This window comes from Zosterops lateralis, assembly GCF_965231275.1.
Source record: "Zosterops lateralis genome assembly, chromosome: 1".
NCBI lineage: Eukaryota > Metazoa > Chordata > Aves > Passeriformes > Zosteropidae > Zosterops > Zosterops lateralis.
The window spans coordinates 108,856,210-108,883,333 of NC_139762.1; the positions used below are offsets into that span (position 1 = coordinate 108,856,210).

Genomic DNA, 27,124 nt, shown 5'->3' on the forward strand with positions numbered 1-27,124 from the left:
TTCACTCTGCCATATCAGCATTGGAAGTTGGCAAATAGTTGTAAATATATATATGTGTGTGTGTGTGTGTGTGTGTGTGCATATATATATATATATACTATCATCTCATTAACAATGCACTGGATCGGCAACAAAAAACTGTTTCAGAATTCCACAAAGCAACCTACAGATTGAGAATAAAGTTGCAAAACAAGGTTCTTCTCTTACAGCCTTTTGATGTAAAGAAATATTTAACCATCAGTCTAAGAAATATACATCTGAAAGCAGAGTCTACTTCTAAACCACCAAATTGAATGGTTGCAATATGAATGCTCTCTGAGACATGCTCTGCCTCATTTATCTCAAACAGGAATAGCTAAAAGAAAACTTCACAGTACTTCTATTACCATTAGCTGCAGTAGCTGTTAACAGCTGTTAAACCTGGGCCAAAATACACCCTGTCCTCGAGACCCTGGAGAAGACCCTCACAGGATCCCAGTGTGTGAACATGCATAGTTCTGTGTAGTTATAAAGTGATCAGTCCAGCACAGTGACTCAGTGACAGGACAAAGAAGGCATACAAAAGCCCTTAATATTGTGCGTTTTACTTATATTGGCTCATTTATGCCTTTTGTTTTCTTTAAATTAAGACCACTATTTTTATGCAATGGTATCAGCAAACTCTGTAAATTGGGATATCCTAAGTAAATAACACAAACAGATATATGTCACTTCAGAAAAACTTTTGAGCTAAAGCTCTTGCCCTCATGATGGCCATGGAAATTATAAGTGTTGCAAGTGAAATCGAATTATTTATTGTGCATTGTTACAACAGGAATAAAGGCACACAATGTGATTGGAAAGGCTCCCATAGGACTGGTTCTCCTCTCCGACCCCAAGAGTAAGTAATCAGCAGGTTCTGAAGTTACTTACCACAACTGAGTGTGATCCTGGGAAGATTAACTAGGAAACTGCCTCAAAGGAGAGAGGATGTACAGAGAGCAGGTTTAATGGTTTCGCCATCCTGAAGAATCATTTATGTCTTCGTAAGCAACAATTAATCAGGTGTATCCAGGAAAGATCTCTGCCAGATAAGAGTAGGAAAGATATGGCTCGGAGCGCATTAAATATGAGGATTACAGGGAAGGTTGTCTTAAAAACGCCCACAATTTTATTTCCCCGTGAGACTGCGCTCCCCCTATCAATTATTCCTTAATGTGTCAGTTTGTTGCCGCAGCCGCTCCGGGCGCTCCGGAAGGGGGCAAACACACCGCAAACTTTGGGAGCCCTGGGGAAGGATCAGGGCCGGGCGCTCCCAGGGCTGCCCAGAGCAGGCTCGGCGGGCGGAGCTCCTTGCCCCGGGCCGGGCGGGGCTGGGCCGCCTGCCTTTTGCCCCCTCCCGGCGCACTCCGCCCATCCGCGGCTACTTGTGTCCCCTCCACGGGCCGCTGCATTCCCGCCTTGGGTGGCCCTGGAGGAGCTCAGCTGGTCCCGGCACGGTGGTCATGTCGCGGGGCCCCGAGGCGGCGGGGCGGCTGCTGCTGGCGCTGCTGGTGAGTGCGGGGCGCTGCTTTGCCGGGGGTCTCTTGGTACCGAGATGGAGCCGCTGTGCCGGGGGTCTCTTGGTGCCGGGATGGAGCCGCTGTGCCGGGGGTCTCTTGGTACCGAGATGGAGCCGCCGCGGGGTCCCGAGTGCGGCCGGCCGAGGATGGTGTTCCCTCCCAACGCCGGCTGCGTGTGGCACTGAGAAGGGGTTTTCTCTCTTTCTTTGGGAATTAGATAAAAAGCCATTGCTGGTTGAAAGCAGGTGGAGGTAGAGAAGGAGATCCCGACAGGAGCGGTGTCGGGATGGGTGGGGTCGCTGAGGCGCCGGGAGGAACAGGAATGCGCTGAGGAGTTCACGTTGTTGCCGTCTGCGTGTTCAGCGTATTCGCTGTGCTAAATTGTGTTTGCCTTCTAAAGGAACAGTGCCAGAAGGGAAGAGGAATTAAAAGGTTTGGAAGTTTTAATCGCCTTAGAAAAATTACAGCAAATTCTTAACAATCCAGGACACTCCAGGCTCTCTCCTGCCCTTCCCTCACCACTTTTCAGCCATAGGCCTTTAGATCTTCCGTTCCCTGAAATGCTTCCTCAGGCTAAAAGCAACCACTGTCTGTCTCATAACAAACTGAGAATGAAACGCTTGGCTTGTTGGATCTGGACTGATGCTTTCTAACTCCTTCTAGTTGGTTTGTAGAAAACTCTTCATTGTATCCGTGGCATTTTCTTTTGCTTTTCACCTTTCCAGGCTGGCAGAAGGCCTGCGGAAGTTGGGCTGTGGCCGTTCAGACAAAGGTGAGGGTGGAGGCCGTGCCCTGGGCTGTGCCAGGAGCTGCAGATGGGCAGGGATCACTCATGGCTCCTTGCGTGGAGAGAATGGAAAGGGCTGGGGGTCGGGACCTTGTTCCCTGAGCTTGGGAACCTGCAAAATCAGATTTGTTATCTGGATACCTGTCACCTGATAACTCTAATACAGACACACGGTTGTGCATAAGTTAACCAACAACAGTTAAACCTGTTTTTGCAGCAAGCTGGTAGTTGGAGTTTGGTTGGGAAAAGTTTTATCCTTATTTTGTCCAAATTAATGATGGAAAACATGTAGTGCTGCTTGTGCAAAAGTTTTTACATAGCCTCTCTGTAATACCTGAAGCCACACTATTGTCCATTTTGGTGGGCTTGCAGTCGCTCAGGATGCTGTTTAGCTTTTCCTGAAGAATATTATTTTTCTCAATCCTCATCATCCTCAATTTCAGTTAAGGATGGGTCAGGATATGATGTACTGAGAGTCAACTCAATTTGGCCTAAAAGACTCATTGTTGGATAGAATATTCGAGTGAATAAAGCTGCCTTAAATTGGCTGACATCAGAAGAGAGAGAGAGAAGCACTGCTGGATTTTGAAATTTTGGGGGTTTTTTCCTAATCTGGGCATCCATGCAAAAAGTCAAGTTTCTTATTTGAGAGTATTGGCTTAGGGTCGTTTATTTCTTTTGAATCTTAAGAAACTACTGAAAAAGGAAACTAGTCTAAAAGTGATGTCTTCTCAAAGCATCTTCTACCTTAGAAGCATCAGGAATGGCAGGTTCTCCCTCTCCCTGTTTTTCCTGGAAGTATCTCTCAGTGTTCCCTCCGTGCCTGCAGGCTGTATCCCTGTATCATCATCCCTGGGTCCTCACAGAGGTCACGGCCGATTTCCCCAGGCCCCTGCCTCTGACCCTTTTCCAGGGATGTTTGGCTGTGCTGAATGGTGGTGCACCCAAAGGGTTGGGCCTGACTTGGACCGTGTCCAGGGCACACACCCAGGGCCATGGGCTTGCCAGGCGGGCACAGCTGTCGAGGATTATTAGTCTGGGAGGTTTCTCAGTCATTTCTAAAGGGGTCACGTCTTCAAGAGAAGAAGTCTGAAACACTTCCTGCATTTGAGTGAAAGAATAGTTGACAGAGATTAATGAATCTTACTATGGGAGCAGCAAAATTTACCTTTTCTCTGAACATCTTCCTCAGATTGTACTTAGTTGATGTTTGGGATGTTAAACTTAGGCTGTGTATGATGAAATTCAGGCCTGAATATCTCTACTGTAATGTCAGAGTCAGTAGCAGTTAATTTTCAGAAGTCATAGAAACAAGTTAAATAAAAACCATCACAAAGTGATGCTTGGTTTTATGAAGAGCAAAGGTGAGCTAATTCAAACCAACCTAGCTTCTGTTGCCAGTAACATGTTGAAATGCGATAAAAGTATTTACAAGCTGTGGATTGATTCAACATTTTAACATTGTTCCATAAATGAGGGAAAACCCAGCTGTGGTGAGGTCTGAGAGCAGTTGAGAAATACATAAGGTTTAGTATTTTTATCCATCCTATTTAACTGAAGTGATATGTTGCTTTTGATACCAGACTTCAGGAGAAGGTGAGTCTGTCTAGGAGAGATTACAGAACAGTGAAAAAGTGCAATCTAAAGTCACAGAGTCCTGTTTTATGATTTTTTAAGGGAAATTAAAGAACTGGTATGTGGGAAAAGACAGTGAGTAAGATGTTTGTTAAGTTTGCAGATACACGGAGGGTAGAAGAAAAGGGAGTTGCACCATAGAATTAAGAGCATTGTCAACATGACAAAAGAGATTACGTTTGAGGCTAAGACATCTCAATATAGATGTTTAAGTTTCTGTTAAGGTATATGGAGATGCAGTGGATGCTGAGTGCACCTGTTTGATTGGATCAGACTGTACTTTTGAAGAAAATCTCAAGTGTGTGTGAATCGTATCCCTCCTGGATGAAATCGTGTTGGGAGATGCATCCATCTGCTTGTAGATGTTTGATCTCTGGGAACAAGCTAATTCTAGTCTGAAAGATCCATCAAAACATGGGTTGTATGGTGTTGGGTTCTCTGCATCCAATGCTTTGCTCTACGAGTCCTCCTGTATTGGGTTTACAATACTTAATTGAACCTACTTACAATCAATAGAGCTCAGAGAGAAATAAATATGGACTGGTTTGCGGACAAGTTGAACAGTGTTCTGATCTCTGTTGGTATTGGCTATATTTCTGCTGGTCATAATGAAAGTTTAGGCACTTAGCCTTTATTTAGATGTGTAAATTTGTGTGCCTTACTCTGAATATCATTCATGCAAGCAGCAATGTGGTCAACTTGCAAGGATCTAAAAATTAGGATAATAAAATCAAGATGAAAATTAACAGACTTTTCATCTGTAGGTCTATCTAGGCACTCCCTTAGGTTAGTGAAGCTGAGGGACCTCCATCCCTCATTTTTAAGAGCAGGATAAGCAGTTGTCAGGAAGCATTCAGATGTAGTTTGTTTTTCCCCAGGGCCAGGAGATGTACTAGTAGATGACCTTGGATGGTTCCCCCTGCTTGTTTCTCTGAGATCTTCACGTGTTGTCTTCAACACCAAACTGACTCAAGGAGGTGCAAGCTTCAAATCACCTAATACACAGCACACCAAATTTCTAGGCATTACTGTTTCATGGTGTAGTACATACAAACACATACCTTCTTGGTTACTCAGTCTTTATAACTTTACAGCTTAAATATGAGCTTTGTGTTGAAAATCTCTAGTCAGTTTAGTCCTTTAGTCGCTTCCTGACTATAGATGAACAGGTATTTGGGCAAGAGCAGCCTTGCAGTAACTATACGTGGCAGTCATTCCCTTCTTTCCCATACCCTGTTGCCTATTCCTGCTGTTTTTGTAGTATTTCATTACAGTTTCATTAGTTCAAGCCTCAGACCTTTTTTTCGTAACCATCCAGTTGTCTTCTGATAATCTGTTCTCAGCTCTGGTCAACAGGTGTCATCAGTAGATGTCTGGGTTTTGGGCCAAGGCTATGATCCCCAGCAAATGACAGAGCTTTCCTACTCTGAGCCATTTAACAGAAGGCAGCTGTAAGATACAAAAAAAAAAAAAAAAAAAAAAAAAAAAAAAGTGGGGGGGAGGGGAAAATTCACATGTTCAACAGGCAGTAAATTCTGACATTTCTCTTGTCCTTGAAGAAAACATCCTTGAAAAGTGCTCCCCCCCCATTTAAAGTTTTTGGAACCTTTAAAAAATTTCAATAAAAAGGCTGGATCCCTTTATGTATTTTTTCCCCTAGTGTGCATCTTGTGAATAAAATTGTCATTCTTAAACTTTTTTTGGTAGATATCTTCTAAGTCCCTTGTGAGGCTACCTATGGACTGTAGATTGAATAATACAAGAACAAAAGTATTTTTTACTATCTTCGCATTAACTAAGAATGTTTTGAAGGACATTTGCTACTATGCAAACAAATTGATTTGTACTTTTACTTATCTTAATGAAAGATTTTCTTTTTATAATGACTAGTGGAATTTTTTACACATTTTTGACCCACATCTCAGTGTAAGATCTGCTTATTCTTGGTCTTCAGACACTTTTGTTTATACTGAGTTCTCAGGCTTCCAATACAAGGAAACTTCTCATCACGTGTCTCTTGTCTCCATTCAGTTTTGAGACAGAAACAATTTTCCTTCTAGTTTACCAGTTAGAAAAAACAAGGATGTTTCTGGTGACATCCTGCCAATTATTCACCTTCCAGAAGCATTGCAGCTTCTGTGGAAAACCTTGACTATAAAGCAAAATTCTCATGTCACTGTTGCTGGTATAATCTCATTAGTCGTGAAAATAAATTTTATAAATCCATACAATTAGTAAAACCAAATAAGACTAAGAACATCCATGAAAACAGCTTGGTGTGAAGTCCTGTACCCTTCATGATGCATATCCATTAGGAAACTTACTGCTTGATAATTTTTGTCTTCAGAATTTCTACATTGGGGAAAATACCATTTGAAAAACAGTTTTCTTGAACAAGTTGAAACAGAAATCTGCTGTATTGCTCAACACAGTCTGCTGGATTGTGTGGGTACAAGATAACATCTTTAAAAAAAGAAGAAGCTGTCATCAATTCAGTAATCAAGGCTGAGTCAGAGGGAGGAATAGGGAGAGCCCAGTGAACAGACTAGAAACCAGTCAGAGACTGACTAATTTGAGTAGAAAACCACATTTTCTGTGCCTGCTTTGCCTTAGGCAGTAGTATGCTTAAGAAAATAATCACCTAAGTTTCAAAATATAAGTAGTAATAGTTTTCAGAACAATGACAGTATTCGCCACCTGTACAAAGTTCAAAAGCTTGATTTGTAGGTTTCTCATGTTGTAATAGCCTACTTTTTATTGTTGCTGCTTCCCGATACCTACATTTTGTGCAGTTTGGGGGGTGTTGTTACTTGCAGGTCTTTGGTGCCTGGAGATTGGACATAAACATGGGGTCTCTGATAACTTGGCTTCTTCCAGCCAGGATTTGTCACCTAAGTGAGCCATTCAAGGCCATGCATAGCTGTCCTGGCCTATGCTGGGGTGTGAAGAGGTGGACAGTCCCAATACTGAATGTTAGCCTGCAGGGTTTTGTCAGAGCAAGCACCTCTGCCTTGTTTAAATAAGCAATGCCATTTATCCTCCCAGCAAGGTTCTCAGTAAGAGAGCTGCTTCTGTCGTGTACTCTTCAGCAGGTGTTTGGGTTAGTCCTTACCTTTAAATACCATTTATCCGATTTCCTTCTCTGGTGTGATTGGTAGCCCACCACAGACACAAATCCAAGGCTTGTCCAGAAGAGGGAGCTTTTCCAAAGTGCTGCCGGCAACCAACATCTATCAATGTGCACATCTTCATCCTTTTGGAATACTGAATCATTTTGGAATTATTCAGCACTAAAAGAAATGGTTGTTTAAAAATTACTATAAAGTCTGAATTTATTAGCAAAAAAAAAATTAATTGCTTATAATCTGTTTCCTACTGGGAAAAAGGTGCCAAATTTAATTATTATGTACTTAGAGTGTATGTTTTTAATATCAATGGTTATGGGTGAATTTTTTTAAAGTCGTTACAGGTAAATAATAAATATTAATTCATACAGGTCAGAAGCTGTCTTCATTGTGGCTTTGCTGCTCTTACAAAGCAGGTCACAAAAGTTAAGTTTTAGTACTGCTGAAGTGACATAGAATTAATAACGACTATCGTAATTTCCATTGCAGATCTGTTTGAGTTATGGACACGGGCTCTACGTGAAGGTAGGATATAATGGAAAGCTTTTTCTTTATCAGTGCCTATAGAATGGGTCTCTGAGGAACATGTCAAAGCCATGCCTTATTTCAGTTGATAAATGCCTTGAATTCTACCATTTTCTGAAATGTGAAAGCTGCATAATGAATAGAGAAATGAAAGATGAAAAGTAAGTGAATAGATTCCTACATCCATCACCTAGAGTGGCATTGAACTTTGGGAAACTTCACCCAACACAGTAAAAATGTAGATTGCTTTTTTGAACTCAGTAGATGAAAAACCACTGTTTTATTGAATATGTTTATCTGGGAGTCAACAGAGACAGTAGAAACTGAAGTGGAAGGATGAGGAGTGTCATGCAGAGTGAGAATGAGGTGTAGTTAAACAGGGATAGCAGAGATGTTGGGTGGATTGAATAGAGACCTGCTTTTCTGTGTATTCTGTTTCAGAGAGAAGGTTAAATATGCAAGGCAATATTGATGGGAAGATAAAAACTGTGGTAAGGCAGAAATGATGGTTCAGAACAGCCTTAGTGCCTAACTTCTTCCCACATCTGATGACAAGCATTTAAATCTTCCAGAGCAGGTGTATTTTCACCAACCACTGGTCATGGAAACTCGCCCATATTTTTAAAGCCTGTCTTGCCTAATTCTGTCTTGATGAAAAGACCAGTGCAGTTTTCCTCTTCAACCAACTTGAGGACTGTATAGCTCTTAGATTGTGACTCAGAAGACTGATGCTACACCATGGTTTTGAAGTTACTAGCTATTGAAACAGCAAAAACTGCACAGAAGTCTTGGCTACAGCAGCAATAAAGTGTTTATCTGAAGTGACTAAATGTAATGCTGACGTTCCATCTTGTCCTTTCACAGGTTTATAATCGAAATGACAGGAGTGGCTTGCTGTCTCATCCCAACAGCCTAGTCAGACAGAAGCGAGAATGGACAGTCCCTCCAGCTTTCATACGGGAGGAGGAGGACAATTCCTATAAGAATCCAATTGCTAGAGTAAGCCCAGAAAACAGTTAAATATGCAATACACATAAAAATAGAGATGAATATGTAAAATAAGACCATGGCTTCCTTAAACACATGCATGAATATTTCTTTAATTTTAAAGGACTATTGAATGCCAGTTGAAAATTGACACGTTCCTTTTGTTTCCTTTACTTTTAAAGCCTGATTTGGCTCACTCATCTTTTCATTGCCCCATTTTTCATTAAGCTTTTGGGGAATGCAATATCTTTGATTTTTTTTCACCCCACCACCTATACTCGGCTGGGGTTGGACATGGCAAGCAGGTCCCAGATCTGCTGGTGATGATTGGGCAGAAGGGTGTACATGGAGCATGATTATGTATACCTAGTTGTTTAGGAAACAGAGCTAAACATAACCCAGGTGTTACCCTTTGTGAAAGAGTGATAAGCATCTGGTTCAGCACCAGTGTTGAATTCACCACTCCTGCCACTCCAGCATATGGAATGTGACTGCAGGTGGTGGCAAGCTGTTGCCCTCTGCTTGGGCTGCCCCTCGATGGTGATACGGGCACAATGCACACTTTTCCAGATGTTTTGAATATCTGCTGACAGCAGAGAAAGGGTGTGATCTCTAGTCTCTGCAGCCCCTTCTGTGTGTTCATCTCCAGGTCTGGCCTTCTCTCTTCCACCCTATCCCTTCTCCAGTCCTGGTATATGTGCTAGCTTAGGTCTGACCTCCCAGATCAGCTCCCAGATCCAGATGTTTCTCATCTCCCTGCACCAGATTATCAAACAGAACATGCAGCCCTTCCTGCATTCATCTCTACATCTGCAGTCAAAGGAGTGTAGGGAAATGTGTTAAATGTTTATTTTTGTTTGTTCATTACAAGATAGAAAAAATATATTTTTGCTTTTAAATGAGATTTTATTTACTGAGTGCTATTTGATTTGTTATATTCCTACTAGATACATTCAGATCTTGAAGATACAGGAATAGTAGTAACTTACACTATCTCTGGTCAAGGAGTAACAGAACCCCCTTATGGATTATTTGTTATCAATGGAAAGACTGGTGACCTGAACATAACAGGAAGGGTGGACAGAGAAAAGACTCCAATGCTTCTTGTAAGTTGAAATTTTTTTTTTCTTTTTCCTCCTGTCCATTTTTTATTTATTTTCTTTAAATGTGTCTGCTTGAAATAATCCATCTATATAAATGTATTTCTACATATTTGGGTATACCTGCTTGTGTTTATAAGCATATGTAATAAGCTTTTATAATATTTAGACTTTGTTATATGTAATGGGTGTATTTCTGTTTTGTGTATGTGTTTGTATATATGACAGTTACTCATTGAATTAGTTTATTGTTTCTGTCTGTATTACCAGGTCCGAGGCCATGCACTAGATAAGAATGGGGCAAAACTGGAAGAGCCAATAGACCTCCCAATTAAAGTTGTGGACATAAATGACAATTTTCCAGTGTTTTCACATGAAGTTTTTGTTGGTTCAATTGAAGAATTAAGCGAAACAGGTAACTTTATTTTATTTTTTTTTTCTTTTAGTTTTTCCCAAGATGTGCAAGGGGACAAGTGGATATGCACTTTGGAGCAGTTTATCTGCAGTAACAAAGGCACATTCTCTTGCTGACATAAGCCAGGTTATCCCCGTGTGAATGAAGGTTTTTATTCAATGCTGAGCTGCATTGTGTGATTAAGGGAGGGCATCCCCCTAGGGGCAAGAGAGAACAATACTTCCTCTTGTGGCACCTCTGGTTTGTTGTCAGAGCTAGCACAAATCCAGGAACCAGAACTTTTGCAGGAATCGCACAGGAAATGATATCTGCCTTCTGGCCTAGTAGTCACAGCCTATTTGGGAGGGACTTCACCCTGCCATCCTCATCCAAAGCCCTGCTTTATCTGTGGGCTGGAGAGGCACTTTGCTGGTAAGCACATATGGCTCTGCCATAACCATTGAAGAACAAGTTAGTGGTCATTTTCCTATTGACATCAGTAAACATAACAGCAACAGATTATTTTCAAGAAGATTAGAAAAGCTGGAATAAAACTGCCTAAAAAATACCTGGCAGTGTGTCCATTTCAATGTCACTATTATCTGAGGAAACAAATTCTTGCCTATTCACTTGGGTGAGGTATTGAATAACCTCAGCAATTTTTCAAGTCAATAGCAGCCATATGTAATGGCTCTTGGCATGAATTCCAGATGCTGAGGTGCACCCTTTCCCAAAGGATAAAACCCTGTGCCATAAGTTATAATGGGATTGCACCATGGGTACCACCGTGTATTTTGAGTGAAGCTGTTGGCGTCAACACAGATGAGTGGTTTTAATAATGCTCAGGTATAGTTAGTACTCCTTTTAGAATAATGTCTGAGGGAAACGTAGCTCATTGTTCAAAAGCTTTCTGCTCTGTGTGGTATCTACATTTTTCTGTCAGAATTACTGAGAGAATTTAACCTGTTGTTTAATTTTTTGCATTGAATTCTGTGAATTACAGATGTGTGAGAAATATGCTATTAACATGTACCTTTTGGGCTTAAGAACACTTCTTCAACTTCATGCGTTAAATAAAGTCAAGAGCATCAGAAAATTGTACAGTTCATCTAAGAAAATATTCTTATCTTTGACATTACAGTTAAGATATTTACCAGTGTATGTGGTGTAAACAAGGGACATCTTTTGTTTGTGTTTTCCAGGTACAATTGTAATGAGGATAAATGCAACAGATGCAGATGAACCAAATAATCTAAATTCCAAAATTGCTTTCAGGATTGTTTCCCAAAGCCCTAGCAATGCATTCAGCATGGATAAGAATACTGGCGAGGTTCGAGTAGCAAAAATAAACCTTGACAGAGAGGTAAAAAAACTCTTCCATCTTGATATTTGTTAGTACTGGTTTTCTGCTGCCCGTTATGTCAACCTCAGCCCTGCCTGCAGGGTGAAGAGCTGGCCCTCTCACCTTTCTTAACTTCCCCTGGGATTAAAGCCTTGTCTGGCTGATGCATGCTTTTCAGGGACTGAGGGAAGAGGTGATGGGATCAAGACTGTATCCCTCCTGTCACCTCCCTTGCACAGCCCCAGCTCGATGGTTGTTGCTTTCTGTTCCCTCCTGTGCAGTCAGGGCAGCAGGTACCCAAAACAAGGCATCATTTCTTTCTGCTGGGGAGTGTATGGCAAAGATAACCTAGATCACCACCTGCAAAGCTGCTGGTTGCATCTGGACTTTTGTAGCCTGCCATGCAAATCACGGCTCAAAGTGGTAGGATGGGTGCTACTGTGAAACTGCATTGAAAAACACATTACCAGGGACATGACCTGTGCTTGCAGAGTTTTCCCTGGCCAGCAGATGGTGATGGGAATGCTAGCTCTATGGCTGAGGGATGTGGCTCTGCCCCTGGCCATGTCCTGGCATGCAGGTGTCACTGGTCCTGTCCCTCTTCATGGCCACTGGAATTTACTTTGCTATGTAAGTGCAGTCTGACTCTTAGTGGGGAAGATGTGAAAGTCACATATCCTTTTCTAAGCTTCAGTTCTACTTCAGCAGAATCTGCCAAGGTACTTGTGTGTGAGATTTACTTCTAGCTAGAGAGGAGTTACAATTGACCATAAAAGACATTACCAAAATATAATAGAGATAAGACGGCAAAGGAAGAATTTTTAGCCTGGATTAAACTCCTTTTTCTTACCATGACAGACACAAAGTAGCTATTCTTTGGTGGTGGAAGCAAAGGACCGTGGTGGTGAAACGGGTGGGAATGCTGCAACATGTTCTTTAGAAATCAAGATTCTGGATGTCAATGACAATATACCTGTTGTTGAAAGTCGTACAGTAAGTACAATTATCACAATTTTTATCACATTCCTCCACCTGCCAGTATCCCATAATAAAACATTATGCAAAAATTCCTTGCACTGATGAAATGAGGTAAACTATGACATCTTTTTGAAGAGTGGATTTTTTTTTATTGCAGTTTGAAGGAAGCATTGAAGAAAACAGAGCAAATATGGAAATAATGCGAATAAAAGTATTTGACAAAGATGAAGAGTTTTCTGATAACTGGCTAGCAAACTTTACCTTTGTTTCTGGCAATGAAGGTGGTTTTTTCCAAATTGTAACAGATACCCAAACAAATGAAGGAATTTTGACTGTTGTGAAGGTAAGTATAGACCTTATAGATTCTACTTTAAATGTCAGAATAATTTATCCATCTATGTTGATAAATTGTGTTTATTCAATCAATATGTAAAATATATGGATACTCCTCTTTTGCCATATTTTTAATGCATTCAGTAATTCCATGCAAAATAATAATTTTGTCAAGCTTTTCTGTTTGCATTCTGTGTGATCTCAAATATACCTATATACCTGGGCAGAAGTCCCCAGACTTTCCTTGCCCTTTAGGCAACACTAACCATTTTTGCTGTCCTTGATAATCTCAGTATAAATTTATTTATTTCCCCTGGCCACTGATAATGTTGCAGGCAGCACCTTTTCCATGATCCATGGGCTACAGACTATTATATGAATTTTTGAAAGTTGAAATGTTGATGAAATCATTTTCCATTAATGGAAATGTCTATTTTAAATTTTTCACTTTTCTTTAGTCCATGAGTACTGAAGATGCATAGTGTCCTAAGCAGCTTTTTTTTTTTTTTTTCTGTCCTGCTCGGGTTTCCTTATCTGAAAACTGCTAATTATTTAAAAAAAAAAATAAATAAATAAACATTGAGCATTATTAAGTGAATGATTTGGTTAAAAAAAAAAAAAAAGGCAAACACATAAATTTGGAGGAGCCAGACAGCTAATTGAGGACTGATTCACTGAAAGCACAGGCAGAATATATGGGTAGGACTCCTTTCACATACCTTAAATTAGTTTAATTCAATAATAGAAAGCCATACCTATGGTGTCATCCATTAAAAATGAGCGAGAGTAACAGGTTAAGAAACTTCCTTGCACTGTAACATCTTTACTCCTTAAATATTACTTAAATATCTGCATCCTTATTACTTAAATAAGGATGCTATAGTATTATTTAAATATTAAATGTATACATGTTTTCTAGATATTGGATTCTGAAAATTTCTGAATTTTTTTTATTATTTTCTTTATTGCTCTAGGAGCTGGATTATGAAAAAATGCAAAGCCTAAACTTAGGTATTGTTGTTACAAACAAAGCAGAGTTCCACAAGTCAATTAAATACAATTACAAAGCAGAAACAATTCCAATCAAAATTAAGGTGATCAATGTGCGGGAAGGCCCTGTGTTCCCTGGTGGCACAAAAATTATTGAAGCAAGTGAGAAACTCCAGATAAAACAGGTTATTGGACAGTATCAAGCCTATGATGAAGACACTGGGAAAATAGCAGAGCACATTACGTAAGAATTTTTTATAACCATCATAACTAAATATGTCAGAAGTCATGTCTTATTGTTAAAATTTGCATGTTGAAGTGAAATAATTTCAAATAATTTTCTGCTAAGGATAATTCACACCTAAAACACCATCATGATCTTCAATATCCTGTTATGCAGAAAACAGGTGATATGAAAATCCTCCTTCTTTTGTTGTATATGACAAGACATGAGTGTTTGGGCTGAAGTTGTCTGTGTTTGTGTGATGCATTTGTCATACCTGTCTGCTTTTGAGATTATATTTACCAATCTGATTCCATTGTCTCCAGTAAAATTAGGAAGGAATATGCAGGAACCTTTATCAGTCAGACAGAAAGGGTGTAACACAGATCCGTCTGCATGTGTGTGCTTGAATTTTGAATCGTAGCTTTTCAGCTAGAATGTTATTTAACCACCACCATGGCCTTTACAAATGGTGCACAACAGAATTGCACACCTAGGAATGGACCCCTTTCCCCCATCCCTGTAATAAGGTTTTTCATGAGTGTCTAATGCTCAACTTTTGCTAGGAGCACAAAGAGAGGGGAAGAGGACAGTACCAGGCAGTGCAGCTCCATCTCCTGTCTTTCTCCCTGATTGTACTTTCTGTAATGCACCCATATGTAGATCTTTGATCTAGAGGGACAAGCAGCTCTCAACATTCAGGGCAGGTTTACAGTTGTAACCAGTTATAGTGGCAGGAGCATCAGGACTCAGACTTAGGGATTTGTTCTCTGTTTTAAATGACGAGTAAACATACTGTGAAGCTGCTTTTTCTGCTGATAGTTGTTTTCCTCATTATAAATGTATCCATCATTGTGTGATTTTCCTCAGATACATGAAAGGAAAAGATGCAGCAAACTGGATCACTGTAGACTCAGTCACAGGTGAAATCCGACTTGCTAAAAATCTTGATTACGAGTCGCCTCATGTAGTAAATGGTACCTACACTATCACCATGTTGGGTGTAACTACTGGTAAGTCGAGAGGGTTTTGTTTTCACACAAGTTGGTTTGTTTGCCTATCCACAAGGGTAGTTGGTTTTACCTACCTATCTCTAAATTTAAGCACCAAGTGCAGTCTCGGTATTCAAAGGAGAGATGCAGGCAGCTCGTTTTTTGGAATGGGTTCCCAAGGTGTCTGTTTCTTCCCTTCCTCCCTCTCTAGATGGAGGTGATCTTTTTATAAAAGTTTTCAAAGATAGGTTTGATAGGAAACTCTTGTCAAGGTGGGAATTGCTAATCTCTCAATATGCCTATCATTAGACTTCATAGTCCTAAGTTTTCTTCACTTCTAAGCAAGAAAGGCTCTCTGAACTTCTTTTGTATCTAAGTAGAATTCTTTATTTATAATCTGCATGTTACTGTGTAACCTTACAGGATTTTTTTTTTCAAGTTAAAGTAATAAAACAGCTTGCCTTCAGAAGCACTTTATCAGTATATTTATTAACACTGGGAATGAGGCACTGCTCTCATAAGCTCCAGGGAGATCTCTTTCAACTTACTTCAGCAATGTTGCTGTTTTGGAAAATACTAAGTTGTTTTCTTATTTTAAGATAAGTTTTTGTGCACAAATCAATTTTATTTTTCATGTTTTAAATTCTTAGATTCCCCAAGGAAAACAATCACTGGCACAGTCGTCATTCAAGTTAAAGATGAGAATGATAACTGCCCAGTTATCGTGAACCCTGTGCAGACTGTTTGTTCAGATGCAAAATTAGTTGATGTTACAGCTCATGATTTGGATGGTTACCCAAACAGTTATCCTTTCAGCTTTACTGTCATTGATGAACCAGAAGGGACAGCAGAAAAATGGATAATTGCATCTGGAAATGGTAAGAAAATATATTTTTAGTTACTTTCAGTTCTTTCAAGTCCTAAGGTTATAATTTATTAATTCCAGTCAAACTGACAGTTTGGCTGACTGAGACCAATAAAACAACCTTATGTATGGAGTCAAGCATTAAGACCATAATTTGCATTCTTCTCCCTTCTCTCTGAAGTTTATAAAAGTCCAGACATATCCTCTAGTGTGTGTTGCCTTCCCTCAGTTGGACCATCCTTGCCTGGCTTGATACCTTATGTGTGGTGACCAGGGTTTCTTGAATAATGCTAGGATCAAGCTATCCACATCTTCTCACGGAAAACATGCACTGATGCATTACCTGGGCATAGATGACAAGCAGTGAGCCAGCAGTGTGTCCTTGTGGCCGAAAGGTCCGTGGTGTCCTGGGGTGCATTGGGAACAGCATTGCAGCAGGTCAAGGGAGGTGATCCTCTCTCCTGTGCCCTGGTGAGGCCACATCTGGAGTGCTGTGTCCAGTTCTGCCTCCTTGGAACAAGAGAGATGCAGAATTCCTGGAGCATCCAGCAAAGGGCAACAAAGATAATTAAGGAGCTGGAGCATCTCTCTTATGAGGTCAGGCTGAGGGAGCTGGGCCTGTTCAGCCTTGAGAAGAGATGACTGAGAGGAGACCTCATCAATTTCTATAAGTATCTGATGGAAGAGTACCAAGAGGGTGGAGCCAGGCTTTTCTTGGTGGTGCCAAGCAATAGGACAAGGGGCAATGGGCAGAAACTGATGCACCAGAAGTTTCCACCTGAAGACGAGGAGAAACTTCTTTGCTGTGCAGTGACCATGCAGTGGAATGGATGGCCCTGAGAGGTTGTGGAGTTTCTCTCACTGGAGATGCTCAAGAACTGTCTGGATGCAATCCTGTGCCATGTGCTTTAGGATGACCCTGCTTCAGCGTGGAGGTTGGGCCAGATGCTCCAACTGTGGTTCCTCCCTACCTTAATCATTTTGTAATCTTCTGCCTAGTTAGTCCTTGACATGACATAGCCACAGGAGCCGGTATTTTGTTGGCTCCTGATGTCTGTCTGCAGCCTACAACAGATTAATCTCCTCGAGACTGAAGGTGTTTCTTCATGAGTTCAGCCTGTATCTATCCAGATGACATGGTTGATGCTATACAGGTGATTGGGCTGTCTTCCATGCTAAGTCTCTGGTCATGTGAAATTTCACAATTACCTGAGGCTGCGAGTGAGCATGGCTGCTCACTTACCAGCATGAATTACTTGATAAAAGTAAAAGCACATATACTGTAGCAGCAGCTAATTAAACTTAATTCCATTGCATTGGCTGGGCTTAACTGGAGGGGATTTGTTGGGAGACTGTAACAGTTGTATTTTAGTTAGCTTACAGGAGTCAATTTTCTCTCTGGTCACTTCTTGTCTTTTTTTTTTTTTTTTTTTTCCTTATAACCTCCCTCCACTTCTGCCTCAGACACCAGCATACAGCTGATACCACAAAACCTGAAGCCAGGCAGAACTGAAGTTCCCATGCTAATAAAGGATTTCCAGGGGGTCAGCTGTGCTCTGCCACAGTCTCTGCAGCTGACTGTTTGTGAGTGTACAGATGATGGCGTGTGCCAGGAGAAGTTTATTGGCGCAAAGTCGGTGGGTCTGGCACCAGCAGCGGTTGCACTAATCATCTTGGCATTTTTACTTCTGCTGCGTAAGTAATTGTTTTGTGTTATCTCAGAAGCACTGTAAATGTGGTCTGCAAAGCATCAGGAAAGAAACAGTCCAGCTCCCAGGCTTTATCATCTTGATACATTCTGTGTAAACTCCTAGTCTTGTGGGAAGTCATGGCAGATCCCCAGCTAATTTTGGTCATATCAACATTTCACCCTCAAAGAATTTCAAGCTGTGCATTTTAAAATTAATATGAACAACTTTTAATATTTGTTTATGGTGCAGTAAATAACAAGTGGGGAAGCAGTGAGGAATGCTTTTGGTATCCTGAGATGTCCCCAGGTGAACCCCAACTCTTCCTACTCAAACCACAGCACACTCTCCACTCTCTTTTCTGTCACTGCAGATTGACTGCCTTGCTCAGAGGCAATGTGACATTGTTCTTTGGTGAAATAAAATAAAAGAAAAATAAGAATATTTGTAATTATGGTGTGGCCAGGTGTAGCAGTGCTGCATTTAAACTCCCAGTAGTTTATTGCTTGTGCTGGCAGCAATCTAACTGTGATAAAACAAAGTCCATGCTACAGGAATAATATTCTCTGCTTCTGAAACTGGGTTATTTTGAGTTCCCCAGGCAACACTCCAGGCATGTCAAAGGAGTGGTGAGGTGGAATGTACATGATGCCATGTTGTTATCTAGTAGTAAAAGAAGAGGAGGAGTTAGAAATGCTGAGGTTGTACAGTGATAGCCAGGGCTTTGAACTGGTATATGAGATCTTTGATAGAAGTATAGCTACATATATGTGTGGCCACCTGCAGGATTCAGGCCCTGATGTGTTAGTTGTCAGTTTGCTGTCTAAGAAACTGGCCTTGGCATTTGGTTCTAGGAAGTGCCTTGAATATTTGGGAACCTGTCTTCAGTCCTTGCCAGCCCTCATACTGATCACTAGCTAGCTCACTGAAAATACATTTGGGTATGGGAGCTGGCCAGACTTACACTGGCTAAGGTCCTAATAACCACACAGTTAATGGCAACCTTCTGTTTCCCTACAGTTGTTCCACTGTTACTGCTGCTGTGTCCTGGTGGCTTGGGAGCAAAGGGATTTGGTGGAGCAAAGACTTTTGCTCAAATACCAGACTACAGTGAAGCGATGTTGCGTCAGTGGAACAGTGAAGGAGCAGCTCCTGAGGAGAAGGCATGTATCCCTAATAGCCCTTCTTTTTGATGTCTGTCCCTGTGTTCAGTTTGGCACCTGAGGCCTCTTCCACACTACAGGTGGATATTTCAGATCTCTACAACAGATTTTAACAACACATGAACATTAATTAAAATTAACCCTGTGAGGCTCAGCGAAGGATGTGTGGGAGATGACTTCGGCCAGCAGCTGTAGAAAAAGCAGCCATAGCACTTAAATCCCAAAATATAGGGAAAGCAATCAAGCAAATGTTGATCAAATCTGAGCAGAAGATAGGACTGTAGGAAAAGTTTTGAACCAATAGAGACTGAAACTTTTGCATTTGCAAGCCTGGAATGCTCTGCACCCCTCTGGGAGCATGATAAGGCAACAAAATAATGGGTTTTAATGCTGAGCTTCCCTTTGTTAGTTTAAAGTTTCAGACTGTTTTAAATTACTTCCCTGTGTATTTTTTTTTTTAACAGAGGAAATTCCTTAGGGAAAAAAAAAAGGCAGAAAAAGGTGCAAATCTGCAACGGGAACAGCAAATGCCAAGAGAAATTTTCTCTTTGGTATGCTACAAAACAAGGTTTTCAAAAAGGGCATGACACTGACATGCTTTGGCACGATAACAGAAACTCAAGGTAAAAGACTTTGATTTAGGGCCAATGCTCACACCAAATTCTTGTTAAAAAATAATTAACAGGGAAGCCAAACTGCTAGGAAAAAAGAAAGGGCCAGGCAGCACAAGAGAGGAGGCAGGCAGTGCATACTTTCCCACTTTGTGTCTGAAGAAAACTGGGCAGAGTTTTTCTTGGAACAGCTGAGCTCCCTGAGTTTTGCAAGACTTTTCTTTTTCTGGTTTATTTTTTGTTGGTGTTTTTTTTCATTTTAAATCCTCTGAGTTTCAAGAAAACAATGATCTATAGAAGCATTTCCATGAACCTTCTTGGCAATACATTTGTGGAAGTTGCACCCTGTGTTAGGAAGCCTTTTACTCTTTGCAGCAACATGTATAAGTGCAAATTCAAACAAGTCATAAGACAGCACCCTCCCCGTTCCCACCCAGCCCCACTGCTGGTTTGGTGAGTTCCATGTGCTATCCAGCAAAGCTTTCATGTCACATCTTAATTTGTCTTAATGTAGCCAGTGCTGAGCTTCATTCCACCCACTGCACTTGGGAACTTGAAAGGAGGAACAACAGCAGCAGCAGCAGCAGCAGGAGCAGCAGCAGGAATGAGTGGAGAAGAAGCTTTAATAGGAGCAGGCAGCTCTGCCTCTCATGTAGGAGAACATCACAACACTATTACCAGGGAAAGATGGGAAGAGCAAAGGCGTCTCCTTTCTGCTACTGACTATGGAGCCACGGCAGCTGGAGCAGCTGGAGGCATGACAGTTGTAGATGGCAAGACAGTCGTCTCTGGAGGAGGAGTTGCTGTGGGAGCGGCAGGAGCCATGAATGAAGAATTCTTAAGAGACTACTTCAATGATGTAAGCATATGACCCAAAAAGAACAGTATTTTGATGTTTACACTTAGCATGGTGAAATATTCATCTCACAGAGAGAGATGAGTTGATATGTAGACATAAACAGTCCTGATATTGTGCATGTGGAGTTGGGGGCATTAAGGTTTTTTGGATTAGCCACACATGCAGGACTTGGAGTGTGACAATGCTCAGTCTTCTGGCACTGAGTGCTTGCAAGATATCACACAAATAGGCCTTTCTCTCAAAGAAGATATTTGTGGATGGGATCCAGAATACTCAGCAATAGCAAAGGAGCACCTTTCCAGGGAAAAAAGCCCTGAGAAAGATTGTGTGATCTAAATCTCAGGGACTTAAGAACATGAAACTGGTCTCTAGGGAGGCACCTCTGACTCATCATGAGTCAAAGCTCCAAACTTTACCACTAAGCAGGTTTTTGAAAGATAAGCTGAAGGTGTCATGCACCAGTGGGTGGGGCTGTATTTTCAAAGTAGCTGATGCAGTAAGTGGTGCTGACTTGTCTGTTTGCCCAGCAGCCTGGGTAAAGGGGCATTCATCAAAACTGTATGAGGCATATGTTGCAATCCCCTTTCTTTTTTTTTTAATGACCTAACCATTAGCCAGTACATTGTTCCTACTTGTTGAAGCTATTTCCCTTCATGTTGCACACACCATTAGTCCTTTGGCTGGTGAGCTTCTTGTAGTGAAAGTTTGACTGCCATGCACCATCACCTGTACAAGCAAAACGTCTTCACACCCTACAGCTGGCAGCTGATGTGGTTTTGCAGAGGGGTAGCTGTGCAGATTTGAATCACCACCTCAGGCCAGGGAAGGATTCGAGCTTTAGGTATTTGTATGTCTCAGAGCACTCTAGCTACTGGTCTCCTGGGGGAACAGATGTGGGAGTACCAGTCTCCTTTTCTTCCACTCTTTGTGACATACTTTAAGCATAACTGCCTGATGAAGTCTGTAGAAGGGAAGCCATACTCAGTATCCATACAACTTTTAGGAGGCTAAAATATCTCAGTTTAGGGGTAAGGAAACAGACAAGTAACCAAACCAAATATCAGCTGCTGATTTTTGTGGCAGAATCTTGGGTTGTGTGCCTACTTCCAGGATCAAATGCAGATAAACATGCAGAGACAAATTGGGTCTGGATATATAGCACATTACACAGATGTCTGAGCTAATTTGCAGTCCAGAACTTCAAATGTGGCAGAAAGTTGGTTCTGAGCACAAGTCAAGGAGCCATATTAGATAAAGCTGGTTCAGCAGGCCCAGAGGATTTGTCTGTCTTCACTTTTGGAACTGGAGCTGATGCAAACACATACACAGATGTTTGTGCCAGCACCACAGCAGCTCCATGGCAGACACTGCTTTCAGGTTGAGCTGACCCTGTAAGCACTGTAGCCAGAACTTATGAGCTCTCCTTGTTGCCAGGTGGCCTGCATAGAACCTAAGAATTTGTATGATGGACTATGCATCCATGCTTTAGCAATCCATTTAACTTTTTGATTTGTTTCCTGTTGGGCATCTTGGATGTGATCCTGTAGTCTACACTAGTAAAAAGGACCATGGTAGGTGATAACATGTCAGCATGTACTCAGTAAATGTTTGTTTAAATGTTAGGATACTCTCAGAAATGGTCTTTGTGTTCTCCCACAAAAACCTAGTTAGAGGTGAAGTTCATTCACTGAACTAAAACTAAGACAATTTCTTCATTAATATGGAGCAGTATCACCAATGGGACATTTACTGGAAGGAACAGCAGCAGATGGTGATAGTATCAAAGGTTTTAAATATAATCTCAGATTTTCTTCTCATCAAGTATACTGTCAAGTTCAGACTAATTTCAAAAAAGCAAAAAAAAAAAGTTAGGTACAGTCCTCGCTTGATTGACAATTTCTGTGGGATCAGTTAAATTTTTTATTTCAACCTTTTTGTCCAAGCATTTCTGATTTTTCAAAATTATTAAGTCTAGACCTGGCGTTAATGCTTGCTTTTGTTTTCTGTCTGCAGAAAGCTGTCTCTTTTGCGGATGAAGATGAAGAGCAAGCTGCAAAAGACTGCCTCCTGGTTTATTCCCAGGGAGAATCAGGCTCCCCTCATGGCTCCGTTGGCTGCTGCAGCTTCATTGAGGGGGATCTTGATGACCATTTTCTTGATGATTTAGGAGACAAGTTTAAGACTCTAGCAGAAATATGTATAGGTAGACAGATCAACATGAAAGACAGTGGCTACAAGAATGAATCAGGTTTTGGTTCTAGTGAAGCAAAGTCACAGTTTTCTGTGGATCAGCAAAACGCTTCCACCTCTGAACAAATCTTTGCCTCAAGCAGTGGTTTCCAGTCCATCCCATCTGTGCACGCAGGCAGTGGCACAGGAGAAAGCACCCTGTCCAAGGAGGTGGTCACAGAAACAACCTTTTCATCATCCCATTCTGGGCAGCACAATGCCCGGCACCTCCCCACAGGCCATGCGGAGAGCAATGTCACCATGACAGAAACATCCTATTCTGTGGGGGCTCCTGCCCACTCAGCCCCTGTCTTTTTAGACCCCCAGTTTAAAGAGAATGTAGTGGTGACAGAGAGAGTGCTGGCACCTGCATCGAGCCTTCAGGGGATGGTGAAAATCCCTGATTTGCCACACGGAGGTAACGTGGTGGTTACAGAAAGGATGGTGAAGTCGGTGGGTGCAGGGCCAGGAGCCCTGACAGTTCAGGATCTTCCTGACTCGCAGTACGTGGTGGTAAGGGAGAGAGAGAGGGTGCTTGTGCCTGCTGCAGAGCAGGGCTCACTCAGCTTCCCCACTTCAACAGAGGAGCACAGCACAGTGCTGAATGAAAGGGTGTTGACAGCCTCAGGGCTGCAGAGCAGAGCTGAACAGGCATCAAGTGCCAGCTCTGGAAGGCAAGAACATGCTCTGATCACAGACTCCCCACTTAACCTGATGGGCTCTGATTTACAGGGGCCACCTCCTGCCAGTGCCACACTGAGCAAGTCTTCCAGGGTCACCAAATACAGCACAGTGCAGTACACTCGCTCATAGCCTGGCTCCCTGCAGGGGTGGCAGTGTCCAGCACCCTCCTGTCTGCATGCATCCTGCCTTGGGCTTTTCCATGAGATCCAAATTTGCAGGAGCTTTCAGAATGACATGTACTCATTTGCACTAGTTTGTTTAAATATGGATTATATGACCAGGAAGCAAGTAGGGAAATCTCGTGTTGTGTTACATTGGCAGGGATGCTTTTGAAGTGGCAAGATGTGCAAAATACTTGTTTTTTTTTTGTCCTGGTTTGCTATTTTTGTTATTGCTTTTTATTATACAGATAGTGTAACAATACCACATAACCAGAGCTGCATAAGTATGGGAAAACAGGAAAAAAGTCTCCAATCTAGTAATGGATAGTAGCCTGCAAAGCACAAGTAAAGTTTTTGAACTGCTATTGAGTGTATCTGAAGTCCTATAAGGGGAGTCAGTTTCTCATTGTGTCTTTGCCATTGTATTGTGGGCCATGGTAGCTCCTCCTGAGTCTTGCTAAGAAATCTTCCTGAGAAAGGCCAGGCCAGCAAAGCTAGTATGCCTTCAGGGCAGTGGTGTGTTGATCTCCTGAAAAGATGTCACAATTTCAGGTTATCAGAATTTGTAACTTAAGCAATCAATACTTGCATGTTACCACAGCAGTTAAAGAGAGCAAGTAGCAAAAAAGCTGAGAACTGCAAGGTTTCATTACCTCAGTTCCATTACTTTGTGTGGATCTACACTGAGATGGACAAGTAAGCATTTGCATTGTGTACATTTTCCACTTTTTTTAACTTATGAGAAACAGCCAAGACTTACCATAGCCCTAGAGCCAGAGATTCAGTCAGTGGCTTTGTCAGCAAAGTTTATGGCCCTTGGATATCTGTAGGATCTGATTTGCAGGTGCAGTTCAGGATTTGGAATTGTGTCAGTGAACTCACAGACACAAAAATCAGCTTTGTGTGTGTGAGGTTCCACTAGTTTCAGTACCAGAGCTTGAGTGGCTGGTATAGTGCTGTATAGTGACAGCTTCCCTTGGCTGTGACAGGACGAGTGGAAGCTCCCTTTAGCTCTGAAACATTTGAGTTTACTTTGCTTTCCTTGAAGTTTATGTGATAAAAGCAGGAAGCAGTACTGCACTGTTTGGCAGTATGTATATATGCACATGTAAATATTTATATGCCTTTTGGAACATTCTGAAGTTAATTTTATACAGGAAAAAATCTTACACTCCTTGTGTTTTCTCAGAGTAGAAGTATTTTAGATGAGGCATAGGTAGTATGTTTATTTCATACCTGTGAAATCAGCAAGTTGGTAATAAGGTACTACAAATCCCCTGGACCTGCAGAACTTTCAGGTTGTCTCCATCTCCTGGAATTTTCCTGCAGCTGCAGTGTTATGTTTTCCACTGATGTGTTCTGCCTTTGACTAGAAATGCTCTCAGTGTGTTTAGTTTTACTAAGATTAAAAGTTGCTTCAAAACCATAAATACATAAACTAGGAACCATGGCTGTGCTCAACCATGACAGATGGGCCACTACATTAAGGAGAGTAGTATTTCCAAACATATCAGACTCCCTGCTTGCTTGGACCTATTGGTTATTTATCTCTTACACTATATTTTAAAAATGCATGTATTTATTTCTAAGCAAGCCTGCAGTTCCAAGTTGTCACCACTTTTCTGACTTTCTAATAGAGTATCTTTGTGGGTTTATGCAATCTTAAAATAAAGAACTCGACTGTATTTTTTAATTCTTCATTCAAACAGCTACCCCAGTGAAAACACTGGCTTTCCTACTGCAAATGAAGAGTTTAAAAATAGAATGAGGACTGAGATTTCCCAAACAGCTTCAAGGAATATCTAAAAGATGCAGATGTAAAAAAAAAAAATGAACATCCTGCTATAACTTAAAGATTATAACAAAAATGTGAATTCTGCCTTGTGGCTAAGTGCACTAAATTCTGTACTAACTTGATGCAAGAGAGAGCATCCCCTCCATAGATATACTGGGCTTTGAGTCAAACCCTTCAAATCCATTTATGCTTCCAGACAATATTGCATAAAACAGTCTTCGTTTTATAACATGTTAAAACATGCAGTTGTTAACATCCAGAAGAAGATGTAAGAGTGTAGTGTTTGTATATAAACTTCTTTCACAGATCTGCCTGTAAAGAGTCTATTTGAATAGATTTCGTTCAGAGCGAGTCTCCATTATTTGACTTAGTCTTGTACCAAGGCTGCAGCTGCTATCAGCATGTGTTAATGCTGGCAGAACATCCATCAGATTAAGTCACTCACTTCTAATGGAGCTGTGTTTTGTAAACGATAGTGACTGGTGCAAGGAATGTACAGACCCAAATTAATGGAAGTTCCTGGTTAGCATCTGACTACCAGATAACCCCGAGAGGAGGACTAGCCCCAGACCCTTATCTTTGTGAGAGATGCCTTGTTGTGACTTCAAAAGGAAAAGCAAAGTCTGTAATTTTCTTATCTAAGAGTAATAGAGCACAGTTATGCTGAAATGCCAGCATGACAGGGATTGTATCCATGCTGCTCTTCTGTGATTTATGTTACCTGTGAAAACTTGCTAAGTATGTTGGACTCCATGAGTATGAGCCAGCCTGCCACAAGGATGCAGCCTATGTCCTGCATACCCACAAAGAAATATTTCTCTGTCATCCCTCAGTGTCTAGTTGGAGCTAGGTTAGACTTGCAAGACAGCACAATCTTTTCCAGGCTCCATTCTTTACTGGGAATTTGACCATAGTCCACCATCAAAGGTTTAAAGCTTGTCAAGGTTATCAGCAGTAAATCAGTTTTTAAAAAGTTAAGTAAGTCAGCTGCTATCCCTAGGAGAGTGATGGTAAGTGTTTATGGCCTTGAGGCATCTCAAAAATGCATCACTCTTCCCATGTGCACTGCAGTGGTGGAACTGGTGGTGCTGGCTGTCTCCTGTCCTGGTCCCTTCTCCTTCCTGGTGGCCTTTGAGCTTCCAGGGAGCTCAGAGTGCATTGACGGCCATCTGTCTTTCTAACCTTATGTGCAGGAAAGTTGGCCTCTACCTGCTGCTATGCAGGCTTTCAAAGCACACAGAGTTTGCACAGTTTCAAGGTAGTTTTTCAAGGCCCAAGTGCATGGAGAAGCAAGGCACTGGGGGTTACTGAACACACAGTAATGAAGAATGGCTTCCAGATATGGGAGAAGCTGAGAGTCCTGTAAGGAAAACCTTCTTCCACAGGTATCTTTGGGTGGCTGCTGGAACAAAGATGGGATACTGGATGACAAGGACTTTTGGTATGATCCGGGAGAGGCTTGGCATCAAGTTGTAACAGGACAGCACTCACCTGAGGCAAAACGATGGATTAAGATGACTGGATGAGGAGAAATGGTGTTCTGCTTTCCCTGCATAGACAGCAATCACTGAATAAAAAAAAAAATTATGTGGGGCAGGGCCCTGATTGCCCCAATAAGCCATGCCCAGTGCCCCAACCCTCTGGTGTGACTAATGAGAGTTACTGCCAGGAAACCACTGCCCAAATGCAGCCGATGTGACTCAAACCACACAAAGTGATTGCAGTCTCCAGCTCCCGGTGTCTCCTTGTGGCCTCACCCCCGGAGCCAGCACTGCAGGTGGTCAGGTCTACCCAGCACATCATATAGCTCAGCACCCTCACAGCCAAAAATCTAATGCAGAGCTGGATACCTGTCCCCTATTGCATGAGGCTGGTATGTGGGGAAATTATTCTCATTTTTACAGCTACCCATTTGTGGAGCCACAGAGGCTGTAATGAAAGGGGGCATGACACTGGGGCACACAGCTGAAAATCGTATTTTTATGTAATTCAAAGCAAATTTTTTTGCATGCCAAATGGTGAAACTTCCAACATCTTGTATTAGTTAGGGAAGCCTAGGGAGAGAAGGATTCACACTGTGCAGATGTTCCCTTTACTTAGTTCATTATTTTCTGTTA

At 41.6% G+C, this 27,124-nt stretch overlaps 1 protein-coding gene across 1 annotated transcript; it reads left to right on the plus strand.

Annotated features, from left to right (window-relative positions):
* Positions 1 to 1,436: 1,436 nt before the first annotated feature.
* Positions 1,437 to 25,245, plus strand: LOC310917169 (desmoglein-2-like). The gene is made up of 15 exons (XM_083875209.1): positions 1,437 to 1,532; positions 7,578 to 7,613; positions 8,478 to 8,612; positions 9,548 to 9,706; positions 9,971 to 10,115; positions 11,297 to 11,457; positions 12,295 to 12,429; positions 12,572 to 12,757; positions 13,722 to 13,981; positions 14,831 to 14,973; positions 15,603 to 15,830; positions 17,282 to 17,512; positions 18,526 to 18,672; positions 19,798 to 20,138; positions 22,152 to 25,245. Exons 1-15 carry the CDS (start codon positions 1,485 to 1,487, stop codon positions 23,178 to 23,180), a joined length of 3,384 nt encoding a protein of 1,127 aa, XP_083731335.1. The 5' UTR covers positions 1,437 to 1,484; the 3' UTR covers positions 23,181 to 25,245.
* The last annotated feature ends 1,879 nt before the right edge of the window (positions 25,246 to 27,124 follow it).

Coding starts and splice junctions, on each gene's coding strand:
- LOC310917169 (XM_083875209.1), top strand. CDS start 1,485: ATGTCGCGGGGCCCCGAGGCGGCGGGGCGGCTGCTGCTGGCGCTGCTG. Junction 11,458..12,294: donor AAATAAACCTTGACAGAGAG/GTAAAAAAACTC, acceptor TTACCATGACAG/ACACAAAGTAGCTATTCTTT. Junction 12,758..13,721: donor GAATTTTGACTGTTGTGAAG/GTAAGTATAGAC, acceptor TTATTGCTCTAG/GAGCTGGATTATGAAAAAAT.